Source organism: Anarhichas minor, unplaced genomic scaffold, assembly GCF_050575085.1.
Source record: "Anarhichas minor isolate MPS153535 unplaced genomic scaffold, ASM5057508v1 ptg000054l, whole genome shotgun sequence".
Taxonomy (NCBI): Eukaryota; Metazoa; Chordata; class Actinopteri; order Perciformes; family Anarhichadidae; genus Anarhichas; species Anarhichas minor.
This window is the reverse complement of record NW_027466500.1, coordinates 350,431-373,059: the sequence shown is the minus strand read 5'-3', so window position 1 is coordinate 373,059 and position 22,629 is coordinate 350,431. Positions and strand designations below refer to the sequence as shown.

Genomic DNA, 22,629 nt, shown 5'->3' with positions numbered 1-22,629 from the left:
ATTTTCAACTTTCATCCCCATTATAACATCCAAGGACTGTATCTTTATAACCCCAAGCGTTCTTCACATTGTCATAAAGGCACACAATGACGCACTGCAATATTCTCAAAAATGAAAGCTGCTATTAACCAAATTGTCCACGTTGCTAAAGCACCTTGACATTGAGGATAGGATGAAGTGGCAGAAATAATCAAATCCTGCAATTATGCTTCACAATACACATTAAAATAGGTTAGAACATTAATGATGATTCTGGTACATTTTTTGGCAGTCCTTTGCCACCCTAAGGGTTCCTGATGTGTCGGTTAATAACTTATTATGAGCAGAGTGAATCTGTATCATGTAAAGGGGTTACAAATACCACATTCTGTAGTTACAAACGTCCTTATAAAAACAATATAATCACACCGTCATATCTCACTGTTGAAATACAGCGCTAACATTCATGTGGGTATTTTGTCTTTAATGTCATATGTTAGATTCTCCATCTCTGTTAGATACAAAATAGACAAAAATAATTTCATATAATTTCAGAAATTTCCAAAAACATTGTCAAGTGATCACGACATAAAATAATCAAGACAATCTTACTTATTTGCAAGTAAAATGCTTTTAGCAAAATAATTTTCTTTTACTTTATCATAGACTGTATAATCACAATTCTGTAAATATCTATAGTGGAATTAATTACAATCTCTTTGTGATCTGTTTAATAAAAAACAAAAAAACTCAAACTGAGAAAATAAAGTTAAACATGGAATCACTCAATAAAGGAGGCCCATCTTCTGTCTTGAATAAAGACTTAAAATTACAGTCAACGGTTCACATAAAAATTAATTTTTCTTTGAGGCACTCATTGCCTCGCAGCTCTATGGTCCCATCTGTAATAGCCCTGTCTTTGATAAACGCTTGGTGAAAGTAAGCTTAATGTATTATGGTTAAATCAAATTTGACTTGAAGTGCAATCGCCTGTCGTAGACAGTGATCGGAGCTTATCCACTTGAGGCACACAATCATTTTTTTATGATCATTTTCTTCACAAAGACAACGTGGTAAAGATAGGAAAATAACAAAAAGGAGATGTATTTTCTGCATGGTAAGTCAGAGTTTTGTCATCGGTATGTGCAGGCTGTTCCAGGGTCCCATCCATAACTCTTCCTCGTCTGATAATGTGTGGTCACTGTGAGACTCCAGTGTCTCCCTACTCTCCTTGTGGTTGTCAACTGAAGTCTCCTGCTCCTCATTGACACAAGGGCCACTGCTGTTTCTGTCAATCAAGACCTTGGAAATATTGGTTTTGGACCCAAAACTTTTAAGATCTGTGACGGTCGATCCAAGGGAGCCACAGGAGGGCCGACTGTTGAGGTTGATGTCCACGTTAGAGGGAACACATGTACCTGCTCCATTTTCTGTATCGTTTCCTGTGCCATCAACGCCAAGAATGGGTGGGGGTTCTTCATGAGTCACCCCCAACTTCTCTAGTTTTTTAAAATGCTTACCGAGCCGGCACGGAGAGCCCACCTTCAAGTTGTTTGGGTGGGGTGGCCGCCAAGTTCGGACGATAGTGCCGTTCTGTGCGAGATAGACGTTCCCGTTGATGTTGCTGTGGCTGTTGGGGAGTCGGTTTCGCTGAGTCTCTGTGGTGCTCTCCTCCCCTGTGGAGCTGGTCTCATTCTCCCGATCTACCACCAGCTTAATCCGCTTCTTTTTCCCAGGCTGAGGAGGAGCGAAGGGGTCAAAGTCATTAGGTTTTACAGAAGGTGCAGTATACATAAAAAGCAAACAATGCAGATAGCTAGCTAGGTTGTACACTAGGTATCAAGATCATGGTATTCACAGGGAATTCTCTCCATCATTTTCTCCCTTGTCCCCAAAAAAATAAATACTCATGTTTTTAGAAGAATTTATGCTCGTATATATTTGAGGACTATCATATACTGAAACAAAGATGTCTTCCGCAAACCTAATTAACGCTACCAATCAAATATGGACATCCAACCATACAATAGTGTATTTACAGCAATATAACTGCACTTTTAAGTGGGATTGTTGTACTACCAAATAAATCATACTTCTGAAAAAGATCAAGTATCTGCAGTTCTGTGTTAGAACTGAATTTATGGCGAGAACTCTTATTTTTCTATGGAAAAGAGTAATACTGTGTATTCAAAATGACAGGAAAAGATTCAGTAAAACCAGATAGTACTGCAACATGCAAAATCTCACAGCAGAAACAAGAGTATAATGTTATACAAAAGGCACAGGCGTAAAAAGACTCTCAGAAAACATCAAAGAGAGGAATAAGTCAAAGGTGTAAGAAAGAGAGCAAGACTCTGATGTTTTGCAGCAGGAAACCACCAACGCTTTTTCTTGCTTGGGGGAAATGAGGAAAAAGTGGACGTTTGAAACACTCTGCAGTGGCAAGCAATATTTCTTCACTCCCATGCAAGGGTAATTGATTTTATTCACTCTTACTTCACAGTGGACAATATATCTCTCTAGAAGGCAGTCGAGTTTCCTTCAGACTCATCCGACGTAGCTTCTTCTGTTTCTGAGTCCTTCGAAGCACTGCCGGCCTCTGATGCGGATCCACCCTCTGAGGATTTGTCAGAGGAGATGGCGTCCTCGTCCACCTCAGTGATGGGGGACAGTCCTCCGTATGTTTCTACAGAGGTGTCACCGATGCTCCTGATCTCGGAGCTGTATGGTGTACCAGTATAGGAAGCAGAGGGCCCAGGGTCTCTGGACCCCACACTGGACCTCGAGGGCGATGCGTCATCACTGAGCTCACTGGCTGACTCTTTGCTCTCGTCAGCAGTCTCAGATTCTTCCTCATCCTCTTCTTCACTCTCCTCTGTGATTGTGTCCTCAGATCCGCGGCTCAGAATGGACTTTTGAGAATGCCGGCTGCCACTGGTGGACCGGGATCCGGCTGAACTCTCCCTGCTTCCCAAGGAACTCTGGTCTGTCATCTGTCTGCCGGATGAAGAGCCTTCACCGGACTCTGAACCAGACATTTTCCTCTGGCTGGACCCTCGGGACATAGAGCCTTCACTTCCTGACTCTGCCTCACTGGTTGTCCCTGTCCCTGACTCGCCCTCACTGAGTTCTTCACTGGACTTCTCTGAGGCCACTGTGCTTCCTGATGATCTGGTCCTTTGTGACGACCGAACACTTGAGCCAGATAAAGATGCAGCTCTACCTGCGCTACCGCTGCCACTCTCACTTGCACTTTCACTTACTCCGGTACCAGTCCTACTGCCACTTCCACTTCCACTCCCACTTCCACTCCCACTCCCACTGATGCCTGAAGCGCTGCTCCCCTTGCTGGCCTCAGTAGCTGATGATCTCATAGAAGAGCGGGCAGAAGACCCACTTCCTTTAGTGCTCCCTGAAGCCTCTCCTTCCTCAGACTCTTCATCAGAGTCTTTTTCTGTCCCTGAATCCTTTTCTGTGCTTGTTTCCTTCTCTGTTCCTGATTCTGTTTCTTTCTCAGACTCTGACTCTTTCTCAGACTCTGAGTCTTTCTCAGTGTCTGATTCTTTCTCTGTGGCCGATGACTTCTCTGACTCTGACTCTTTCTCCGACTCGGATTCTATTTCAGTCCCAGATTCTTTCTCACTGATGGATTCCTTTTCTGTTTCTTCTCCTTCAGATTTGGACTTGCTTTCTTCATCAGAATCCCCCGGCTCCTCATCAGGCTCTTCCTCTGAGTCCACAGTGCTTTCATTGGCATCATCCCGGTCCAAATCTACTTTCAGATAATCTCTGTCAATACTGCTTTTCTCCGAGGATTCTTCATCAGAGTCTTTCTCCTGACCACTTCCGCTTCCACTTGCACCTGCTTCTGGCTCACTTTCTGTAACACTAATGGACACTTTAGACTTGTCATCTTCACTGGCTACTTGTGAGGCCTCCTCATCTCTCTCGCTGCCTGTGGCCGAGTCACGACTCACACTACTTTGTGACTTCCTCCGAAACTGCAACCTGTTGCCCAATTTGATTTTCCTCAAAACCTTGCCAAGCCGGCTGCGGGTATCAGACTTGCTATCGATAGGTCCCAAAACTGCTGGTCCGCCACTCAGACTCTCCTGGCTGTCAATACGACGGGCTGACATCAGTTTGGCGTAATCCTGGTCCTTCTTCCCGGCACCAAACATCTTGAGCATCTTGGCTTTCTTCCATGGAGATGTGCCAGAAGGACCAGCATCAGACGGCTGCTTGCTGGCTGCCAGGAGTTTACTGAGTTTCATGACAGACTTCAGTCTCTTGGCAGCCTTAGAAGGCTCTGCTGGCTCAGCTTGTTCGATTTCATCCCCTGGCGGCATGTCCCTAAATGCAACCCTCTTGGGTGGACCTCGACCATGTCCCCTGCCTCTGCCCCGATCCTAAGACAGTCATATTTAATTCAGCAACTTTTTGTGATGATAAATCAGGGTTGACACTTTGCTTTCAAGAACACATTGGACACACAACCTGTTAAGACAATAATTAACAATCTTGACATTACCAATGCAAGTATGAAATTCACATCTAAGGAAACATAATACCTCGGCGCCTTGAGGACTGTAGAAATACCCATCATCCTCCATGATCACCTCTCCATATTCATCATACATGGGAGGTATCAGCCTCCTCCGGCTGCCATACTGAGGAATGTCATACCTGAGAAATAGATTCACACAAAATATGAACAAGAACACAGGGTTTATAATTACTGTGGACTACCTTGACACTTAACTTGTGATTTGAATAATTCCTAAAGTAAACAAGATGGCATAGGATAGGCAGTAATTGCTGTGGTGATTTGCTGCACTTTGTAAGTTTGGAGGGATATAATAGAAAGAAAGGAAGTTGCAGAGGCTGACAGAGCTTTTAAAAAAACAAAAAAAAAAACATAGTGGAATACATATTTGCCTGTGTTTGTCAAAGGGGTCTAACAACTTGCAAGAATGCAGACATGCTGAGATGGGGACCTGTGGAGTACTACTAAGTAATGCCTAAAAGGCCATTAAAACACTTGAACTTGAATATAATCTGGTTGCATAACTCTTCTCCAACGTGCTGTTTTTTATTCCAGCGCATGAGTGCCTATAAGATCCAAAACTACCTACCAAAGAGAGCAGAATGCAGTTCTATTTTTTTGCCAATTGAGATTAAAATGAAAGACAAGGAAGAAGAAGAGATTTAATCATTTGACTATTATATTTGTATATCATACTTTTAATATTTCAACCATTAGGTTGTCTGCATTAGTGTGGTGGATGACCTCAATTAGCTTGGATCAGTGATACTGAACATGTAAATTATTCCTCTTACTCAACAATAGCAAATTACACAAGACCCTGAAGGAAAGACGCTGATGGTAATTTGTGTCATCGCCACCTTCTGAACATGTGAAGGCGGCGCATTGCACGGTCTGGTGATTGCCAGATTAAAAGCTTGACCGCTATTACAGTGTGCTCGGTGCATATAGAAACACATCAAAGGCATCCAGTCACAGTGGCAATAGCAGCTTTTACAATGAACTTTGTGACATACTGTTCAAATATAATTACAGCTTGTTGCAAATGAAAGCCAGCGTGATTCAAACAGCGTGAGCAACAGCTGAGTTAATTAGAGTTTGTAAAGATTACATACAGTAAGTCGCTGAGCAACTACGAAGGCAATTACAATTCTTAATTTCAATATGGTAGGTTTTAAACTTTGTCAGATTTTCTTTCAGCATTTTAAGCCGGTAAAGTTCAGAATCTTCTCCCTCTTTTGATAAACTTGTGATTCCCCAGTGTGGTGCAAGTCACCTGCCATAGAGTGGGGGCGTTTAATGAATAACAATTTCCCAGCATCTGTTACAGCTTTGAGTTCCATGTTTTCCCTCTTTAGACCATATGGGCTATGTAACAGGCAAGCCAAAACACCCTCTATCCAATAAACCACGGGAAAACACTATCACACTCTGAGGTGCTCGACTCAAGGCAGTATAATTGATCTCATTTGATGGGAGTAGAAAGGGTAACCGCTCGGATGTTATGTACAGCTGAGGGGGAAGCACAAGTTATGATCATCATTTTATTCTGAACTTCTTTAAAATGCTTGCCTCGCCCCAAGGACCTAAGGCATTGGAGCTGGAAGGCAAGGTCACAATAAATAAAGTCCTAATGATGTTATTGTTTTAGCTTTAAATGAACCGAGGGAGATCTGTTCCATGGATTAGAGTACGAATGATGAGAGATGAGACAGTGGGTCAGCGGGCTGCATGCTCACCCTTGGTCGTAATTATAGTAGTCTTGTGTGTAGTCCTGGCCTGGGTCGATACCTGACTCCATGGAGAGTTCCTTCATTTCAGAGAGGCAGAGAGAGAAATTACTCAGCACTCCTCGGAGAAAGGCAGACGAAGAAGAGCAGCAGCAGCATACAGGGCGAGTATACATCAGAATACTACAATCCCTGTGAATTAAGGAAAAGCAGGAGGGTTTCTACCTCAGGTCTCAGAAGAGATGGCCTCAGCAGTTGCTGTTGCTGCCAAAGATTAGTACAGAAGAAGGATAAGGTAATGAAAGGAAGGGATGGTCAGGAGAGACACAAATATAAGGAAGAGTTCACTCTACACATTTCACATTTAAATCCAGACAGTGCAGGCATGTTGTATGTGTCTTGTTAGGTCTATGTTATACACAATAGAGGAGCAAGATGAAAAGATTGATACAATATTGATGGAAATGAAGCAAGGAAAAAGTGGGAAGATGTTAGTCAAGCAAGTAAGAAGAAATTGAGTAAGTAAGAAATTGCAACAAAAACATCCTGTGTGTGTCAGATGCTGACAGTTCATAGATTATTTGAAGGTGACAAAAAGAAGAAAGAATTTGAAGTCAAACAGAGTCACTTTGTTTGGTCTCTGATTAGTTTTCTTTCTCCAACACAGGAGGAAAAAGTCCAAATGCTTATCTGCTGTTTGACAGGAACATTGAGGACTACAACAGACTTTCAAATCAAACCTAAACTGTAATGTCAGTGTCAGAAGTCCTATCACCGGGATCTTCTCGTAGTCTCATTCAGAGTTTTCCATCAAGTCAGTTGTAGATAAGAATAATAGGATATAAGCTCTCTCAACCTGCTTTGAGAGTGACAAAATGTCTCGGCGCAACAATGAGATAAGAACAAATCACAACAGGAATGCTTACCTGTCTGCCTCGCCTGCTGTGTGCCGCAGAAAGGAGAAAACAAGACAAATAATGAATATGGATTGATCGGAACATTTCAAGTGCTTTTAAAATAATTGAATTGTTAAGTCTACAGCACTACATTCTGCTGACCAGTGAGTAAATTGCAGATTTACTTACTGTGCATTTTCATATGTTAAATTACAGAGTTGCAGATATTGTTCAGTTAAAAAAAAAAAAAAAAGGATGCCTGAGGCCACAATGTTACCGTGCTGGTGTGGACTGTTTTTCCCAATGTTATCTCTTCCAAACACGGAGAAAAAAAAGAAGATCGAATAAATGCAAATATCAAAGAGGCTGGGAAGATTGGAGTTTGAAAAAAAAAATCTGTGTTCATACAGAAAGAAATCTCCTAGCAGATATAAAAAAGGACATTGTGATTCAGGGAGGAATTACTGACTCCAGGAATGTTAATAAAATCGTCTTTAGTTATCGCGTCACAATGTGCCAATTTTCTATCAACAGACGGCAAAGTAAATTTTAGGAATTCCACTCCATCAAAGACTTAAACAACAACTCAGAGCTGCTCCTGAGGACAACAATGCATCTGCAGCGCATTCAGTACAAGTCAATGAGAAACGGCGAGTAATGGAGCAGCCCGGCTGAACCCTCCAGTTTCACAAGCGTACAACTGTAACCTGTCTGGGACCATAAATAATGACGACTTTCGCACTCAGATATATGGCCAAGCCATGATGTGAGCTTCCTCAGGAGAGCTGTAATCTGTTATTATGGACAGGGGACAGGGCACAGCCATATGGCCACACCTCCCAGGCAGAGTGGATGATGGGAGTGGGATCTGATGGATGACCTGTTGGCTTGGCTGCTGGCTACTGCTGATTCATGACACATCAAGAGAAATGGCCCAGTGGACAGCAGCCATAGGACTATTGCACAAGAGGGGACTTGGGGGAAGATTGGTGATAAGGTAATGTTGTAGAAAAAGAGGTGAGAGAGTTGAGCTCAGAATTACAGCAAGACTTGAATACTGAAGAACCCAGTGTATTACATCAACAACAGTAAGGTGATCTTCACTAATAACTAGCTTTACATGTTTGTCACTACACATTTCTATGTAGAAAACAATGCAATAAGTTGTACTATTCTGCCACAAATACCCTAACCAACAACACACATTTACATAACCCGTTGTAGCAGAAATGAAAGTGAAACGATTAGTTCAAAATTTTGGGAAATACGCTTATTCTTGCTCTAGTGGTATTGATCTACTAATCAAACTCTCGGTACAAAAGCGACTAACATATTGACCAAAATGTTGACCAACAATGAAAATATGATGCACTATATGGTGAAAGAGCAGGTGGATGTTTTCATGCGACAAGGATCCCTCTGATAGTATTTTGTGTGTACATATTTATATACTGATTGCAGCCTAATATTTTGAACATCATAAGGTCTTTGGTTTGTATTTTCTTGAAGATACTATGATGAGATCTGGTGAGTTTGTCTTGATTTTTGATCCCTTATTTTCAAACTTTTCCTGAGAAAAGTTACTTTGATTATTAATACTGGTAAAAAGTTTTAATTCTGTCTTCCAAGTGATCGGTTTTTTTTATGTTACTGCATTGATTTATCAGTAAGGACACACAAAAAAAACGTAAAATGGAACATAAAGAATACCATTCATTAACGCCTGCTGCTCTTTGGGTGAAAAAAAACCCAGCATGTGAGCTGCTTGCCTTTCACAAAAGAGATTACCCCATGTCGTGAACATGGAATACAGAATTAGCAGGCCTTCGATCTGCGCATCAGGGGAACGTTTGATAAATCAAACATAACATTGCTCTGGAAAGGAGGTATGCTAAGACCATTTGCCTTAGGCCATGGAGGGTGAAACAAACACATGAAGGGTATGTGGGAGAAAGACAGAGAGGAGTCGAAGTGGGAAAAAAACCTGAGCACAAAAAAAAGGAAGAGAGAGGAGGACAGAGGCCGCATTGCAATGAGTGTAAAGAAGGTAATAGAATCTCCCGAGAACCACGAGGAAAGATTAACAAGAAGAGGCCAAGGATTGGAGAGTATTAGAACCAACTACAGGGGAGAAGAAGTGAGAGAGAAACACAGACAAATGGGAAAGGCAGAAGGTCAGAGAGACGGAAAAAAAAAGGAGAGGGTAACAGTAGTTGACAGTCCCACAGGCAGCGGCCCTAGTTAACGATTGATTGGTTCTCTAATTAGCCTTTTCCAGTGTGCACCCGAACATCACAGTGACTACTTTATCATGCTGGGAGGATCTCTGCAGACATGTGAATAGACAGGTCCCCCAGAGGTTGGCTCTCTTCATTCAACATGAGCCTGCCGGGCAACCCAGTCAATGTATTTTTATAGCCAAAATAAGACGTCTTCACTTAGGAGTGCTTGGCCCTGTCGTATCTGCTTTCAACTGTATTACATTTTAAATAAAAGGATTTACTGTAGCCTGTCTTAGCGTAATAATATCCAATGCAATTTCATGTAATGTTGCTTTATATATATATTTCTAGATTCTTTTTTTCTTTCTGTGTATATTGTTCCCTTGCTCAAGGGTGGATATGACAATTAGTTGTAACTCTTTTCGCTGCATCATACATCGGAAACATTTATACCTCACATTCATTCATCACAGTAAGTAGTTTAGTTTGGTTTCATAGTATTTGCATACCTTTGGGGAATTCTAAACAGTTATGGTAATTTCCCCTAATTTGAAAATAAAACAAACATTTAACATTATTATTTACCTAATTTGGATTCTGCATGAAGCAACAGCATCCTAAATATTCATGCTCTGCTCTTAGGTGAAGAAGTCAAAAATGCAGCCAGAAAAAGGTTTAGGAAACAGACCGCCGGGCTTTGAGATTTATAAATGTCGGTGTTTAGTATAATCAAATTAAAGGAGCTTTGGTTTTGAAATGTTAAGATTATGAACTAAAATAACCTATACCACTAACTATAACCTATAATATGGACTCTGGGGTATGCTTAACACTATCATACCATAGATCTCATCGCAGTTTAGACAATTCAAACATGCAAAACGGGGCCAAACTGACTGTATATGCAAGCCTCTTTTATGTTCTAATGCAAGCCTGTGAGCACATTGTACAGTCAATGTGGCAGAGCTGAGTACATTTCTTGGCAGATGGCACTACAATTTGATTTCCACACAAAGTATCAAGGGAAAGAAATGTTTTGTCTGAAAGACCCACACAGTCAAACCCGTCAGACTTGGCTAACGCTTATATAAAATACTACCAACTGTGCAGAAAATAAAGCATAGTTAGAAACCAGAAAAGCAGGCATGGATATGTATAAATGGAAATAATGAGAGTGCGGAGACAGAGAGAAAAAGTCAGAACACTGTGGATTGAGAGGAAGAGTGCTCAGCAGTGTTTGGGCTGTTGGAGTTCAATTGGCTTGTCTGCTGAACGTCTGTTGCCATGTTCAGTTCACTCGTTCCATTGTCAGCATAGTTCACACTTGTTGTCGAGTTGATTTGGACTGCAGTGCTGCAGTTTGTTGTTTTTGGCGTGCTCTGCTCATCCCAGGGATCACAGCTGTGCAGTTTGTTAGCACCTTCTGATTCTTCAGTCACTTGTGGTTTCTTGTTAAACTTGGGCACCTTGCAAGTTTTGTCTACTTGGCTGTACAGATTGGCAACAGATCTCTCTATGTCGGCTAGATTCTGGATGTTTTTCAGGATCCCTTTGAGTTCCTTTTTCCCGACATCAGTTTGTGATGTGTCAAGAGGAGGTGGATGTTTTCGCTCTGAAACGGGGCGAAGCGAGGAGACGGGCGGCAAAGAGGTTGGAACGAACTGGACGACTGGGCGTGACTGATTGCTGATAGCGGGTGAGGGTGGGGAAGGGAGAGGCGGGGGAGGAAGAGGCGGTGGAGGAAGAGGCGGTGGAGGAAGAGGCGGTGGAGGAAGAGGCGGTGGAGGTGGGGGCGCAACCTGTTTATTGACAGGAGGAGGAGAGGAGTGAGGGGAATGTTGAGGTGGGGGCGCAACCTGTTTATTGACAGGAGGAGGAGAGGAGTGAGGGGAATGTTGAGGTGGGGGAGCAACCTGTTTATTGACAGGAGGAGGAGAGGAGTGAGGGTAATGTTGAGGAGGGGGAGCAACCTGTTTATTGACAGGAGGAGGAGAGGAGTGAGGGGAATGTTGAGGTGGGGGAGCAACCTGTTTATTGACAGGAGGAGGAGAGGAGTGAGGGGAATGTTGAGGTTCATGAACGTAGGGGGGTGAAGGTGGAGAAGAAGGTGGACTAGAGGGAGGAGATGTGGGTGGGGAAGGTGGATGTCGCCGTGGAGGAGGAGGCGCAGGATTTTCTGGTGGGTCTGGTATGATCTCCACTGTGATGTGACAAGGCTGAACTGTCATGTAGCTGGAGATGCTGGAGATGCTGGAGCTGAACCTCCTGAGGATGGGTGGTGTCGGTCTCTGGCTAGCAAGGGGCCTTGAGTCATCTCCCTGATTAATGATAATGCTGGGGGGCACATCCCTGCCCACAGAAGTGGTGCTGTAGGGGTAATCCATGATGGAGAGCAGAGTTTCTGAGGTCAGCTCCAGCATGTCATTGCTGTCTCTATCCCTGACAACGATGGAGCAGAGGGAGCCTTGGGAGCCACTGCTCTGCTTGAGGGCCTGTTGCTCAAACTGCCTGGCATGTCCACGGACTGACAACTTGGTCTCTGTACTGCTACTCAGGCGAAGCGTGTCCAAACTCTCCGGCCTTCGCCCGCCGCTCATGGCTGCTTTGCGTAACTGGATCTCCCAGTCGTCTGGGTCCAAAAGAGCTTGTCTCCTTGGCGCCTCATAACCGTGCAGCCCATCGTGAATGCGAGCAGGCATTGACCAGACGTACTCCGACCCCGCTGAGTGGGCAGGGGAAAAGGAGAACCGCTTTTCAGACGGAGAGACCTCAGGGCTGCTGTCATCGTACACGGGGTTGTGAGTGGTGAGTGGGTTGCGGTCAGAGAGGATGGTCACGTTGCTCTCTGATTTGGGCAGGTTGACATGCAACGCTCCGTTGCCGCGGGCTGCATTGGCGCGACAGGCAAAGGTGCCAAGAATCCTCTGGTGGTCGGCCTCCTCAATGACAGACTTTTTAACCCTGCCCCAGTAAAAAAAAGTGGAGGTGAAGAAGAAAAAAAGACTTGAAACAGGTGAAAATTGAGGGTCTAAGGGTGAGCGAAGCAAAGAAAAAAAGAGTGAGGCGAAAGCAACACTGCTATCACTTGTTCCTGCATCTTAACTGATTACGACTCTAAGTATTGTGACTGTTACTGAGAACGTCGGCACAGTAAAAAAAGGTGACTTTTAAAATACTTTTTTGTTTTTTAATTAATTAAATATTGATATTTTAAAATGATTATGACAACAGATGTGCAGGGCTTTGGTCCAAAGATAAAGTATGATGCAAATAACCAACATCAACCCATATTGGATGCATTAGTGCAGCAATCAGTCACAACACTAAGAGACGTGAGGGTAAAGGCAACAAAGCACATGAGGAGACAATTGTTCAATGGGCCGGGAGAGAGGAGACAGCTAAAGTGATATCTACTGAAGTTCAGTGAATCTAAACAAGGGTACTTCACGTTTCCTCACAACATGGAAGTTAAAGTCGTTAAAGCCTAAAAAACCTTCCAACTGCTACCACTTCACCGAGGTCAATTAACAAAATATATTTAAGCACAAGGGGTATTAATGGTGAAAAATCTTACCATTTGAATGAGTGTTAAGTACATACCAAAATCACATACTATATATAGTATATGCATATGCTTAGCAAAAGCTACCAGCAAGGGGGAAAACTAGAGTGCCTCCCCTGTGTTATATCATACAAATAATATTAATCAAAGTACTCAGATATCATATATTTTGGGATTACTTACTGCAGTCTGAATCCAGAGAGACGGGGGAATAGAAATGATGGAGAAGATAGAAACACAGACAGATGGTAAGAAGACTATAGCAGAACTGTCAGAGGTGTGGATGAAACGTAAGCTTATATATGCTGTGTGTACCTGCAGAGTATGCTAGACTGTTGGCACAAATACACACAGACGTCGCGTTTTCATGACTTGTGGGGACATTACATTGCCTTGCACTCAATTTTTTGGAGACTCACCCCCACACTAACCGCTACCAGCCTCACCCTAACCCTAAATTTAACTTTACCCTTAATCTAGATGTAAACTTAAAGCAAGTCCTCACCCTAAAATGTAATGATTTACGTTATCGACACACACACTCACACACACACCCACACACACTATACCTGTCTGTATAAAAAACTTTATACTAACTTTTAATGGGGTTGTTTATAGGACTAACTCTTCTTGGAATATAATCCCCAAATAAACGTTGCTCGGCTACAATCCAATCCCCACGAGAGCTCTTCTGCTACAGAATCGTAAGCTTCTGCTTGTTGTTGAGTGTTGGTCAACATCTGTTGCAAACATTACACAAGCTCTTTACAGCTTGCCGTTGAGCTTTTATTTTCTTTTTTATCACGCCGAATGTAATGTTAATAGCAGTATTTGTTTATATGCTGTAAATCAAAATGATTAAACCCAGCGGGGCAGCTGTTTAAATTCAATTTAGTCTCATTTAAAATTCCTTTAATCAGCAAGTATTAACAATTCATTAGACGTTCGGGGTATTATTCTAAATGAAAGGAGGAATGAGATGGCAAAACACTAGACATCAAGGTAAGCTCAGGAAGCATTTAATGTAGATGTTAATCAAAGTAATTTATAAAAAACAATTACGAAGCACAGGCCAGACTCTGTGTTTGTTTTTGTTTCCAGTAAACTATGCAGATATTTTACAAACACAACACACTCTTCTTACCTTGAAAGAGCGTCTTGCAAAAATGCATACACAGCCAGGTAAGAACACATATATCAGCTCAAGCCTTATCACAGGCTGTGCTGTGTGGTTTGCTACATTTAAAGTGGACAATGGTTAGGAAGCGAAATAGCAGGGAGATCCATTGATGTAGGTACGAATATGTCTAAAGCAGAAGGTGGATGTCTGAGGTCAACATGCAGAGCTGCCAGGAGTCATTTTAGAAAAGCAGAGGGGAATTATTCTGAATAGTAGACAACAGCTGGTGTCAAAAGCAGGAGAATACTAAGGCAGTGGTACTGGCATTCAACATGAGAGCATTTCTTTTTTTTCAGAGAAGAAACTCAAAGAAGGGAACCTGCAGACCAAGAGTACCTGCTTATCATGGGAACAGGTGGGGTGGGAGGCAGAGAAAAAGGGGTCAGGGTTGACTCACATGCTGCTGTCGCCCAGCTCCTCATAGAGGTTAGCACTGGGAGCACCCGCTGGAGCTGCTTTCCCTCCTGGTGGTAAAGCCATCTGGATCCTGGCAGTTTTGGCACACTCTGCCTGTCGCCTGTGCAAAGTGTCAACATTTTACGGTCACCAAGGTAATGTTTCTGCTCCACAGAAAAACAAACCTCACGCACAGACAGACGAAGGAAAATCAACCCCAAATGTTTCTTTCACAGTTAATGTAGTTAAGAAGGAACTACTCCTTTCTAGAACAGTGTGGTTAAAAAGTGAGCAGAAGCCAGACACATCACTTATGCATGAAGTCTACCATGAATTAACGATGCGTTTTCACAAGTTTTCCTTTTCAAAAAGGAGGCACATGCAGTAACTGGCAGTAAAAGTAAAGTTCCTGTTATGTTCAGTCATGTCAAATAAATATTGTGGGAGAGGCAAAGAATAACTCCATATAATGGGATGATGTTAGCGATGGGACGATATAGAGTTTGTGGAAAAAGAACAGTTGCTATTTGTTTTATTTGTATTTATCCTTTATTCATGCAGGGGGACTCTATGATTTACAATCATCTTATTTAAGATTGTTTGTTTTCCACTACAAACATTGTTTACTAAAAGGAGATGTGTGTCCTATCTGTGATGCAATAAAAATATTGTGAATCACATTTATTTTGGCCCGGACAATCGTGACATTATATTTTCCTGTCGTCCCATGCCTAGATGAGGTTTAGGTGACATCTATTCTTATATTATTAAAACTGCAGTAAGCTTTTTTTTTTTGACTGTTAAGGTCAGAAAACAGATTCCAAAGCAAACTAGAAGCTATTTCAATTAGGTTAACTTCTTATGGATAACATGCTAGCTGTCGACTGTAAGCTTGTTCAGTTCTCTTCACCAGCTACTTGTTTACTCTGAAAGCTGCACAGAACCACATGTCTTGTTGACTTTGGGTTGATTTTCCTTTCTCCACATGAATCTAAACTGCCAAAAATAAAAATTCATTCTGTAACCTACAAGATGAGTCACTGTTGCTTTATGTCATTATACTGGCAGACATTTCCCAAAGAGTGCCATTAGATAGCATGCGTTTTGTTCATTATCTTCACACATTCCACTCGTCTTTAAAGAACTACTGAATAATGAATACGAGAGAGACACACGCACTTCAAGCAATCTCTTGTAAAACATGAAGAGAAGAAATTATTACTTACTCTTTGAACCTGGTTATTGGTTTTGATTCAGAAGAAATGAGAGAAGACAGGAAGAGAGAGGAATAAGAGATAAAAAAAGGTGAGTAATTGCATAATTTGTCAAGAGTGTAAGCTTCATACAATTTTAATGCTAGGAGGTATTTTAATGTTGGGAGGTGACACAACACAGACACGTTGGATTAAGTGATAAACATTAGTCATGCAATCCTTTCACAGACAACAAAATATCTTCGTATAACAGATAGTGTTAATCTATTACACCACACAACAGCAGAAAACTTTCTGTACGTTCACTCCAATTTCTACACAAAGTAGCAAGCACTCAAGCCTCCAGCAGTGACTGCAGGGCTACATGCAAAAGTAGCCGTGGCTTTATCCTTAAGTGAATCTACTGTGCTTCATATCAACATAACTTATTCACAACAAAACTCAATTATTCCACATGAATAAACAGATTCATGTTTTAAATATTACCCTCATTCCCAAATTAAGGCAACAGAGAATTATGTTGACACGCAGAAACTGATTTCCTAAATCATTTAATTTGACCAAAGTAATACTACAACAAAGTGCCATCTGCTGTGACAGTTTGTGTGTTAGGTGTAATGTCACCATCAACAGCTTTCTGCTGTGTGTTCTGTGCATTTGCATAGGGACAACCACTCTGCCCATCTGCCGTGAATAAACATTTCCCAAACATCACTGTTTATGGAACATTTGCAGCATACTAACGATTAGAGGTAAGACCCCTACTCCAGCCAGGCAAGAGTTCCACTACCTCACCTTCGAACAAAAAGCATAAACTGCACAGTGTGTGTGTGTGAATGAGAGAGTTTGAAGTTTATTGTGTGTGTGTCAGGCAGAGATGATTAAGTAGCGTGAAGACGCACTATGACGGTCACAATTGGCTGTAGATATTTGTCACAAATGAGTGTTAATTAATCTGCTTTCACAGAGCATGAGCAAGGAGATTAGCCCAGCAGAGTGCGCAGTCAGCATGTCTGATGAGAGAGAGCGAGAGAGAGAGATAGAGATAGAGAGGGAGAGAGAGAGAGACACACACACACACACACAAAAAGGCAGCAAACAAGCAAGAACTGCTCTCGATTTATCTTAAAAACCTGACAAATACCCTTTTCAACAATTCTGTTTGCGGTTTTGTGGGCCAGAGGGTACAGAGAACAATAAAATAACAATACATGTCTGATTAGTCTGTGAGGAGCAAACGTTTCCGCTAAAACCAAGTGAAACACAACATCTCCCAAGCCAATGGTCTTCTTAATTAAAATGTATTTCCCTCTTAACTTCCTGACAACAGTTTAAATATGATGAATCGATTACAGAAGCCAGTGATGATTACTGAGGCGAGAGTACTCACTGTTTGTAGGTGACCATGACGATGAGGATGGCAGGGATGCAGCAGAGGATGATGATGATGGCCAGGGCCAGGAGAGCTCCCTCTGTGTAGCCCACAGCTTGGGCCGCCTTCTTCACACTGGCCACAATGTCCGGGGAGCGGATCTCCAGGACGCGGCCGCCCTCGCCCAGATATGGCTGGAACTCCTTGTTGATTTCCAGCACATTCCCATCGAGAAATCTGTGATTTACAACACATAATAGGAACAGGAGAATAATCCCAATATTAATCTTGCAAACTGATATTTATGTTAAAGCAGCTATAATCAATATTTTAGTAAAAACAATGTATCAAATGATGATGTGAAAACAATGAGACAATGTGAAAGGGGTCGCTCGCTAATGATGAACCTTACAGATATTTATCACCCGGATCTGCAGCTCAGCTTTACAAAAACTTGCTCAAAAGTTTTAGCTCATTGTTTAGCCCACAGCTTTACTGTTTTGGTTTACTCCCACAGCTCTCATAGTGTCATCTTTCACTGCAGCAGGCAGCTGTTTTCAGGGGAAATGTTTGAAAAACCCCACTGTACACTAACTGGCAGATGGCATAGCTAAAGAACAAGACATTTCCCTTTAAAGCTGGTAGAGACTAAGCTGCAACCTCCGAGTCTGAAAAGTGAAGCCAATGTGCCTTAACCTTACATTCTTTCTAATAGCCAGCAGGAGGCGACTCCTCTGGTTGCAAAAAGTGTGATTGTGTGATTGTATAGAAGTCTATGAGAAAATGACCCTACTTCTCACTTGATTTATTACCTCAGTAAACATTGTGAACATGTGTTTATGTCTCAGTCGCTAGTTTCAAGTCTTCTTTAATCCAGCATGATGTTCATTTAGTTAATTATTGTCCCATTTAGAGCATAATAGACGACAAAGCGGGGTATGCTTTAGGACGGGCTACCTTGTGGTGGCGTTGTCTGGTCTGGAAGTTGTCCATTTTTTCATCTTACAACTTTAACCCTTTCACATTGTGTTTTCAGTTTGTAAAAGTCCATTTTAATAATTTTGGGAGCCTAAAAATGTCTTATTCGGCATTCGGTTGAACTTCACCCTCTTGTGTCACTTCTGGTTGTAAAAAGCCAAGATGGCGAGAACCAAAAACCAAGATGGTGCCGACTAAAAGTGCAAACTCAAGGCTTCAAAACGGCAGTCCACAAACCAATGGGTGACGCCACAGTGACTACGTCCACTTCTCATCTACTGTCTATGTTAGAGACCCAAGATAGAGCTAAATGAATGATTCTGATCTGTAACTGCTGGATTGGTAAATACAGTAAGTAGAAAAAAAAAACACCATAACAACTCAAAAGGTGATAAAATGTTAATGTTGTGCTCTCATCTTGTTTCCACTGCCCCAAGAAAAATAAAAAGTTTAAGTGCGTCATTTGCTGAGACACAATTGTTTCAAGGTCAGTGGAATCTGGTAAATTAGATCAGCACATTATTATTATTATCTACATACTGCTCATTCATTTTAAACTTTAAGTGCAAATGATGTGTCAAAAGAAGATAAATTAAATTCTTCGTGTGACCTTTCTACCAAAAATGTGTTTTTTCACTCTTGCGACAGAATTTGCATCAATATTATATATATATATATATATATATATAAAATGAAGATGCATAGGAGCAATCCACTCATTGTTCTCCCATTGTTATTTTGTAACAATAACTCGAGTGGCTTTCAAACATTCTGCTTCACAGAGGACTGAGCAAACTGCCACATCAAATCACTGTCATTTTTGTTTTTTTATAGGTGAATAAATGAGCGGAGATGAAGGTTATCAACTGTTTTCTCTGGCAACCCATCCTCTAGAGAGGTCAAATGGTAGAGTGCTGTATTCAAGGTGGCATAAGGACACTCTATAATACAAGAATTGTCTCACTATGGTGTCTCTCTCTTTTTTATCTCTGTATTCTGACAGGCAAGTCACATATATATTACATGCAATTACCCCACAACATTGTTAGACACACACACTGCATACATAAAAAGCCTTTCTCCTCTAGTCTAAATGATTTTCCTGCCAGTATCCGTGTCTATGGAATCAGACTTGTATTAAAGCAGGGATGCAGCAAGCCTCCCTTAAAATGTGGGTTGAAAAAGAGCTGTTCTTATGACACAAGTGCCACCTTTTCAATGGCACCGGCCTCAATCCCCCACTTAAAATAACAGTTTGAGGCACTCCTCTGATATATTAAGGACACTAAGCTAATGTCTATAGATTAATTAAATACATACACAAAGCACCTCTAAATGTCATTTGAGTGGAGCATTTCAAAAGGAACTGAAATGGTCACAATCTCATTTCAAAGACAAGGGGGAAGGTTTCTTAGAAGCCACACACAAAACAGAATTGGCAGCAAGCATATAATGACAAATAAAGACCGAAGATACTGTCAGATAGTTCAATGTAAGTCAAGCAGGGGAGCAAATTGGTAGAGAGTGAAGGGGACTACTCAGAAAGGGGCTGTTTCCTATTGATTGGCCACTGTCATGCTCTGATGGAGTTGCCTTTTTAAGATTAGTGTCTGATCGGTTTGACAGAGGGGCTGAATAACATGAGAAAGGTGAGATTGTTCTCAGGTTTTGCCAGCTCAGGCTGTTCTTTCTTCTGAAGGGATGAAATAGTGTCATGTAGGCACTTTTTCTCTGTTGCTTTAATAGCATGTGAACATGGTCTCTCAGTGGTCCAACAGAAACAGAAATCTCTCCATCTCCATGTCCCCAAACAAAAGGAATAAAATGTGTTGTTGGCATTTCTGCAGGCTCTTTAAAGGCTCTGGCATGACGGGTTAAGTGGACTCATTGAAATACTCCCTGCTTCACTCTCACTTTGTCCCTTCCTAACCACACCCCTTCCTTTTTCTCCCTGATATTATCCCCTTTTCTGTGACATATGGAAGATTGGCTGCACCTGCAGGATAAACAAACTCAGCACGGCACGGACATGTGAACATACATTTAAACCTATACATCTTGTAATAAAATACACCCACTCACTTGAAAAGTTCCTTGGGTGAAATGGCCCTGTTGGTGAGCGGGTCAATGGCGTACACCATCAGGTCCGACTTACTGTAGTCCTCTAGTTCAAAGCCATCCCCATGACGACGTGGCCCGATTGACTCTACAATCACTTTGGCACCTGGAATCTGGTCCTGGATGTGGCGCTCCAAAACACTGAAATGAAAACAAAACCACAGGTCAAACTTATATAAGGAAAGCAATAACGGCGTAAATACACCAAAAACCAGGTTCCCATTAGTTCAAATATTTTCCTGGCACCTCTGTGCCCGAAGCAGTATCAGAGCCACCGATCTTAAGCACTCCAATTCTGACAATGATTGTCTCATTGGGCTGCTTTTTGCTTCCCAACTGGGCTCTTGGCAAAGCAAGGCTTTGATAATCCTGTTCAGGCAGGGAGCAATCCACACCTCAAATTACAGCCAATAGAGAAATGCTTTGCTGTCTGCCTTTGCCAAGGTGGATAAACAGTTTGAGCACTCAGGTAAAATGGCCCGGGATCATGAAAGGCACTGTGCAAAATCGTAGACTTCTCAAATGTCATCACTGGAAAGAGCTTAACGTGACTAATGTGTGCGTTTTTCAGCCTAAAGAGCAGTGCCATTTGTGTGGGAGACACACAGCAAGCTCTTGAAAACAACTATTAACACCCATTTGCCTTTTAGATTGACTAATTAGATTAAACACGGTGCCCTAAGACCTGCAAAAAGACGTTTCATAAATCTCCATCATTAATTAATTTGGACCAGGAAAACAGACTCTATAGGATAGACTCAACCGTCTCATTGGCTAATCCATGATCCTAATTGATAACAACAGACAAGTTGTACGTAACATTTTTTCTTATTGGTTCCTGTTTATTTCCAATTGTCGTTTGGGACAGCTGAATCACATGTCACTCCAGGCCTCCTAAAATAATTGTATATGCAAATCAAGGTGCCACCTTGAACCAAGTTCACCCCTTTACCATAGTGCCGCACAAAAAGATGCAATTAATTTTCCAGTGTCAATTAACAAAAGGAATATTAGAGGGCAAGGAAATGTCCTGAAAATAATATGTTGTATGGAAGAGAGCAAGATAAAAATGAGGTCATTTGTTGAGAGGTGAATATTTCCCCTCCTTATTACACAGTAGCTTGCATTTTATTGAAATGATCACAAACATGTACACCGACGTTGGTTTCTACTGATTTAACAAAGTAATTATTTTTTTGTCAATATCAATAAAGGCTGTCTTACCTAATGAGCTGCTCTTTATACTCTTCCACTAAAGTGGGCGGGACAGTGGACACAACAACTTGCATGTCCAACGCGTTGACCACAGAAACCTGAGAAAGAGAAGGATTGAGGGAAAGAGAGAAATAACAGACCAAGTGGTAAAACAGACAGCAGAAAATAGAAATAAATTGCGATTAAGCCAGTGTGTCACATATGTCCTACTGTGAGTTTGGTCGACACATTCAAATGCTTCAGTCAAATCAAAAGGGACCCTCTAATTGCCTGCTTGCATTGGTGCCATGCGGCAAACTTAACAGGCTTTAATTCTGATGCCGCATATAAGTGCATAGGCAACAGCCTCTGTGCTCTGAAGCCAAATCTCCCATGCGATTCCTGTGAAATTAGGTTTCCCCTTGAAAATTAACGAGCACCATGGTTCCGCACTTGCTGCTCTCCCATAAGCAGGCAATGTCCCAGACCCTCCTTCTGTCTCGTTAGAGGCTTGTTAGCCAGACATATTTCACTGAAACGAAAAATAATCCTTTCCACAGTCAGGAAAGATAAGCATTGAATTGGGAACAAAGCTGAACCCAGTCACAGCGTGTGCGTGGGGAAATTATTCGGAAAAAAGAAAGCCAGACAAAGACGAGAGACACCCATTTAGGCAAACACACGCACAGACACACACAAATGCACGTAATGTGAACAAAGTTAATACACATTGCTGAAAGAAACAGTTTAATTAGATCATCAGCCGGTGGCAGAGGCCACATGTTGTGTGTCCTGTACCTACTGTGAATAATTCAATAGACTGGAACCAAAACATTTGGCACTGAGTAAACACAAACAAAAAAAAGCACTATCTAGGCTCATCATGAACAAATTAGTTTGGGAAAAAAAAGAGGTTTCAAAATGAATAAACCATAACTAATTTGTGGTGGTTCTTCATGGCAGACATCTTTTGATAGACATAATTATTAAAACAGACTTTCATGCTAACAATTCTGCTGCATAAAACATTACTCTATAAAACAAACAACATGTTTATGGTGTACTCCAGCGACTTGATATTGAACTTCCAGAAAATAGTAAGTAAGTACGATTTATTCATAAAGCGCTTTTCACAGACATTAGTCACAAAGTGCTTAACAGGAGCAGAATTACAAATGTAAAAAATATAATGTGACCATATAATGGCCAATAATTTACATTTAAGAATGCGGGACTTTGAAA

The 22,629-nt window shown here is 41.7% G+C and overlaps 1 protein-coding gene across 3 annotated transcripts in view; it reads right to left on the bottom strand.

Moving 5' to 3' along the window:
• Positions 1-421: 421 nt before the first annotated feature.
• LOC142931822 (protocadherin-15-like) overlaps positions 422-22,629 on the bottom strand; it is a 129,137-nt gene continuing 106,929 nt past the window's right edge. Inside the window, exons 28-37 of one of the 3 annotated variants that reach the window (XM_076075937.1) lie at positions 21,418-21,506; positions 20,158-20,334; positions 17,116-17,334; positions 15,738-15,746; positions 14,513-14,632; positions 7,182-7,197; positions 6,481-6,519; positions 6,265-6,335; positions 4,551-4,665; positions 2,499-4,388 (exon numbers count right to left, since the gene is read on the bottom strand). In XM_076075937.1, the coding sequence (XP_075932052.1) occupies positions 2,499-4,388; positions 4,551-4,665; positions 6,265-6,335; positions 6,481-6,519; positions 7,182-7,197; positions 14,513-14,632; positions 15,738-15,746; positions 17,116-17,334; positions 20,158-20,334; positions 21,418-21,506 (2,745 nt within the window). Of the gene's footprint in view, positions 1,717-2,498; positions 4,389-4,550; positions 4,666-6,264; positions 6,336-6,480; positions 6,520-7,181; positions 7,198-14,512; positions 14,633-15,737; positions 15,747-17,115; positions 17,335-20,157; positions 20,335-21,417; positions 21,507-22,629 lie in introns of those variants that run through there. The other 2 variants (XM_076075939.1, XM_076075940.1) reach the window with 2 other exon arrangements.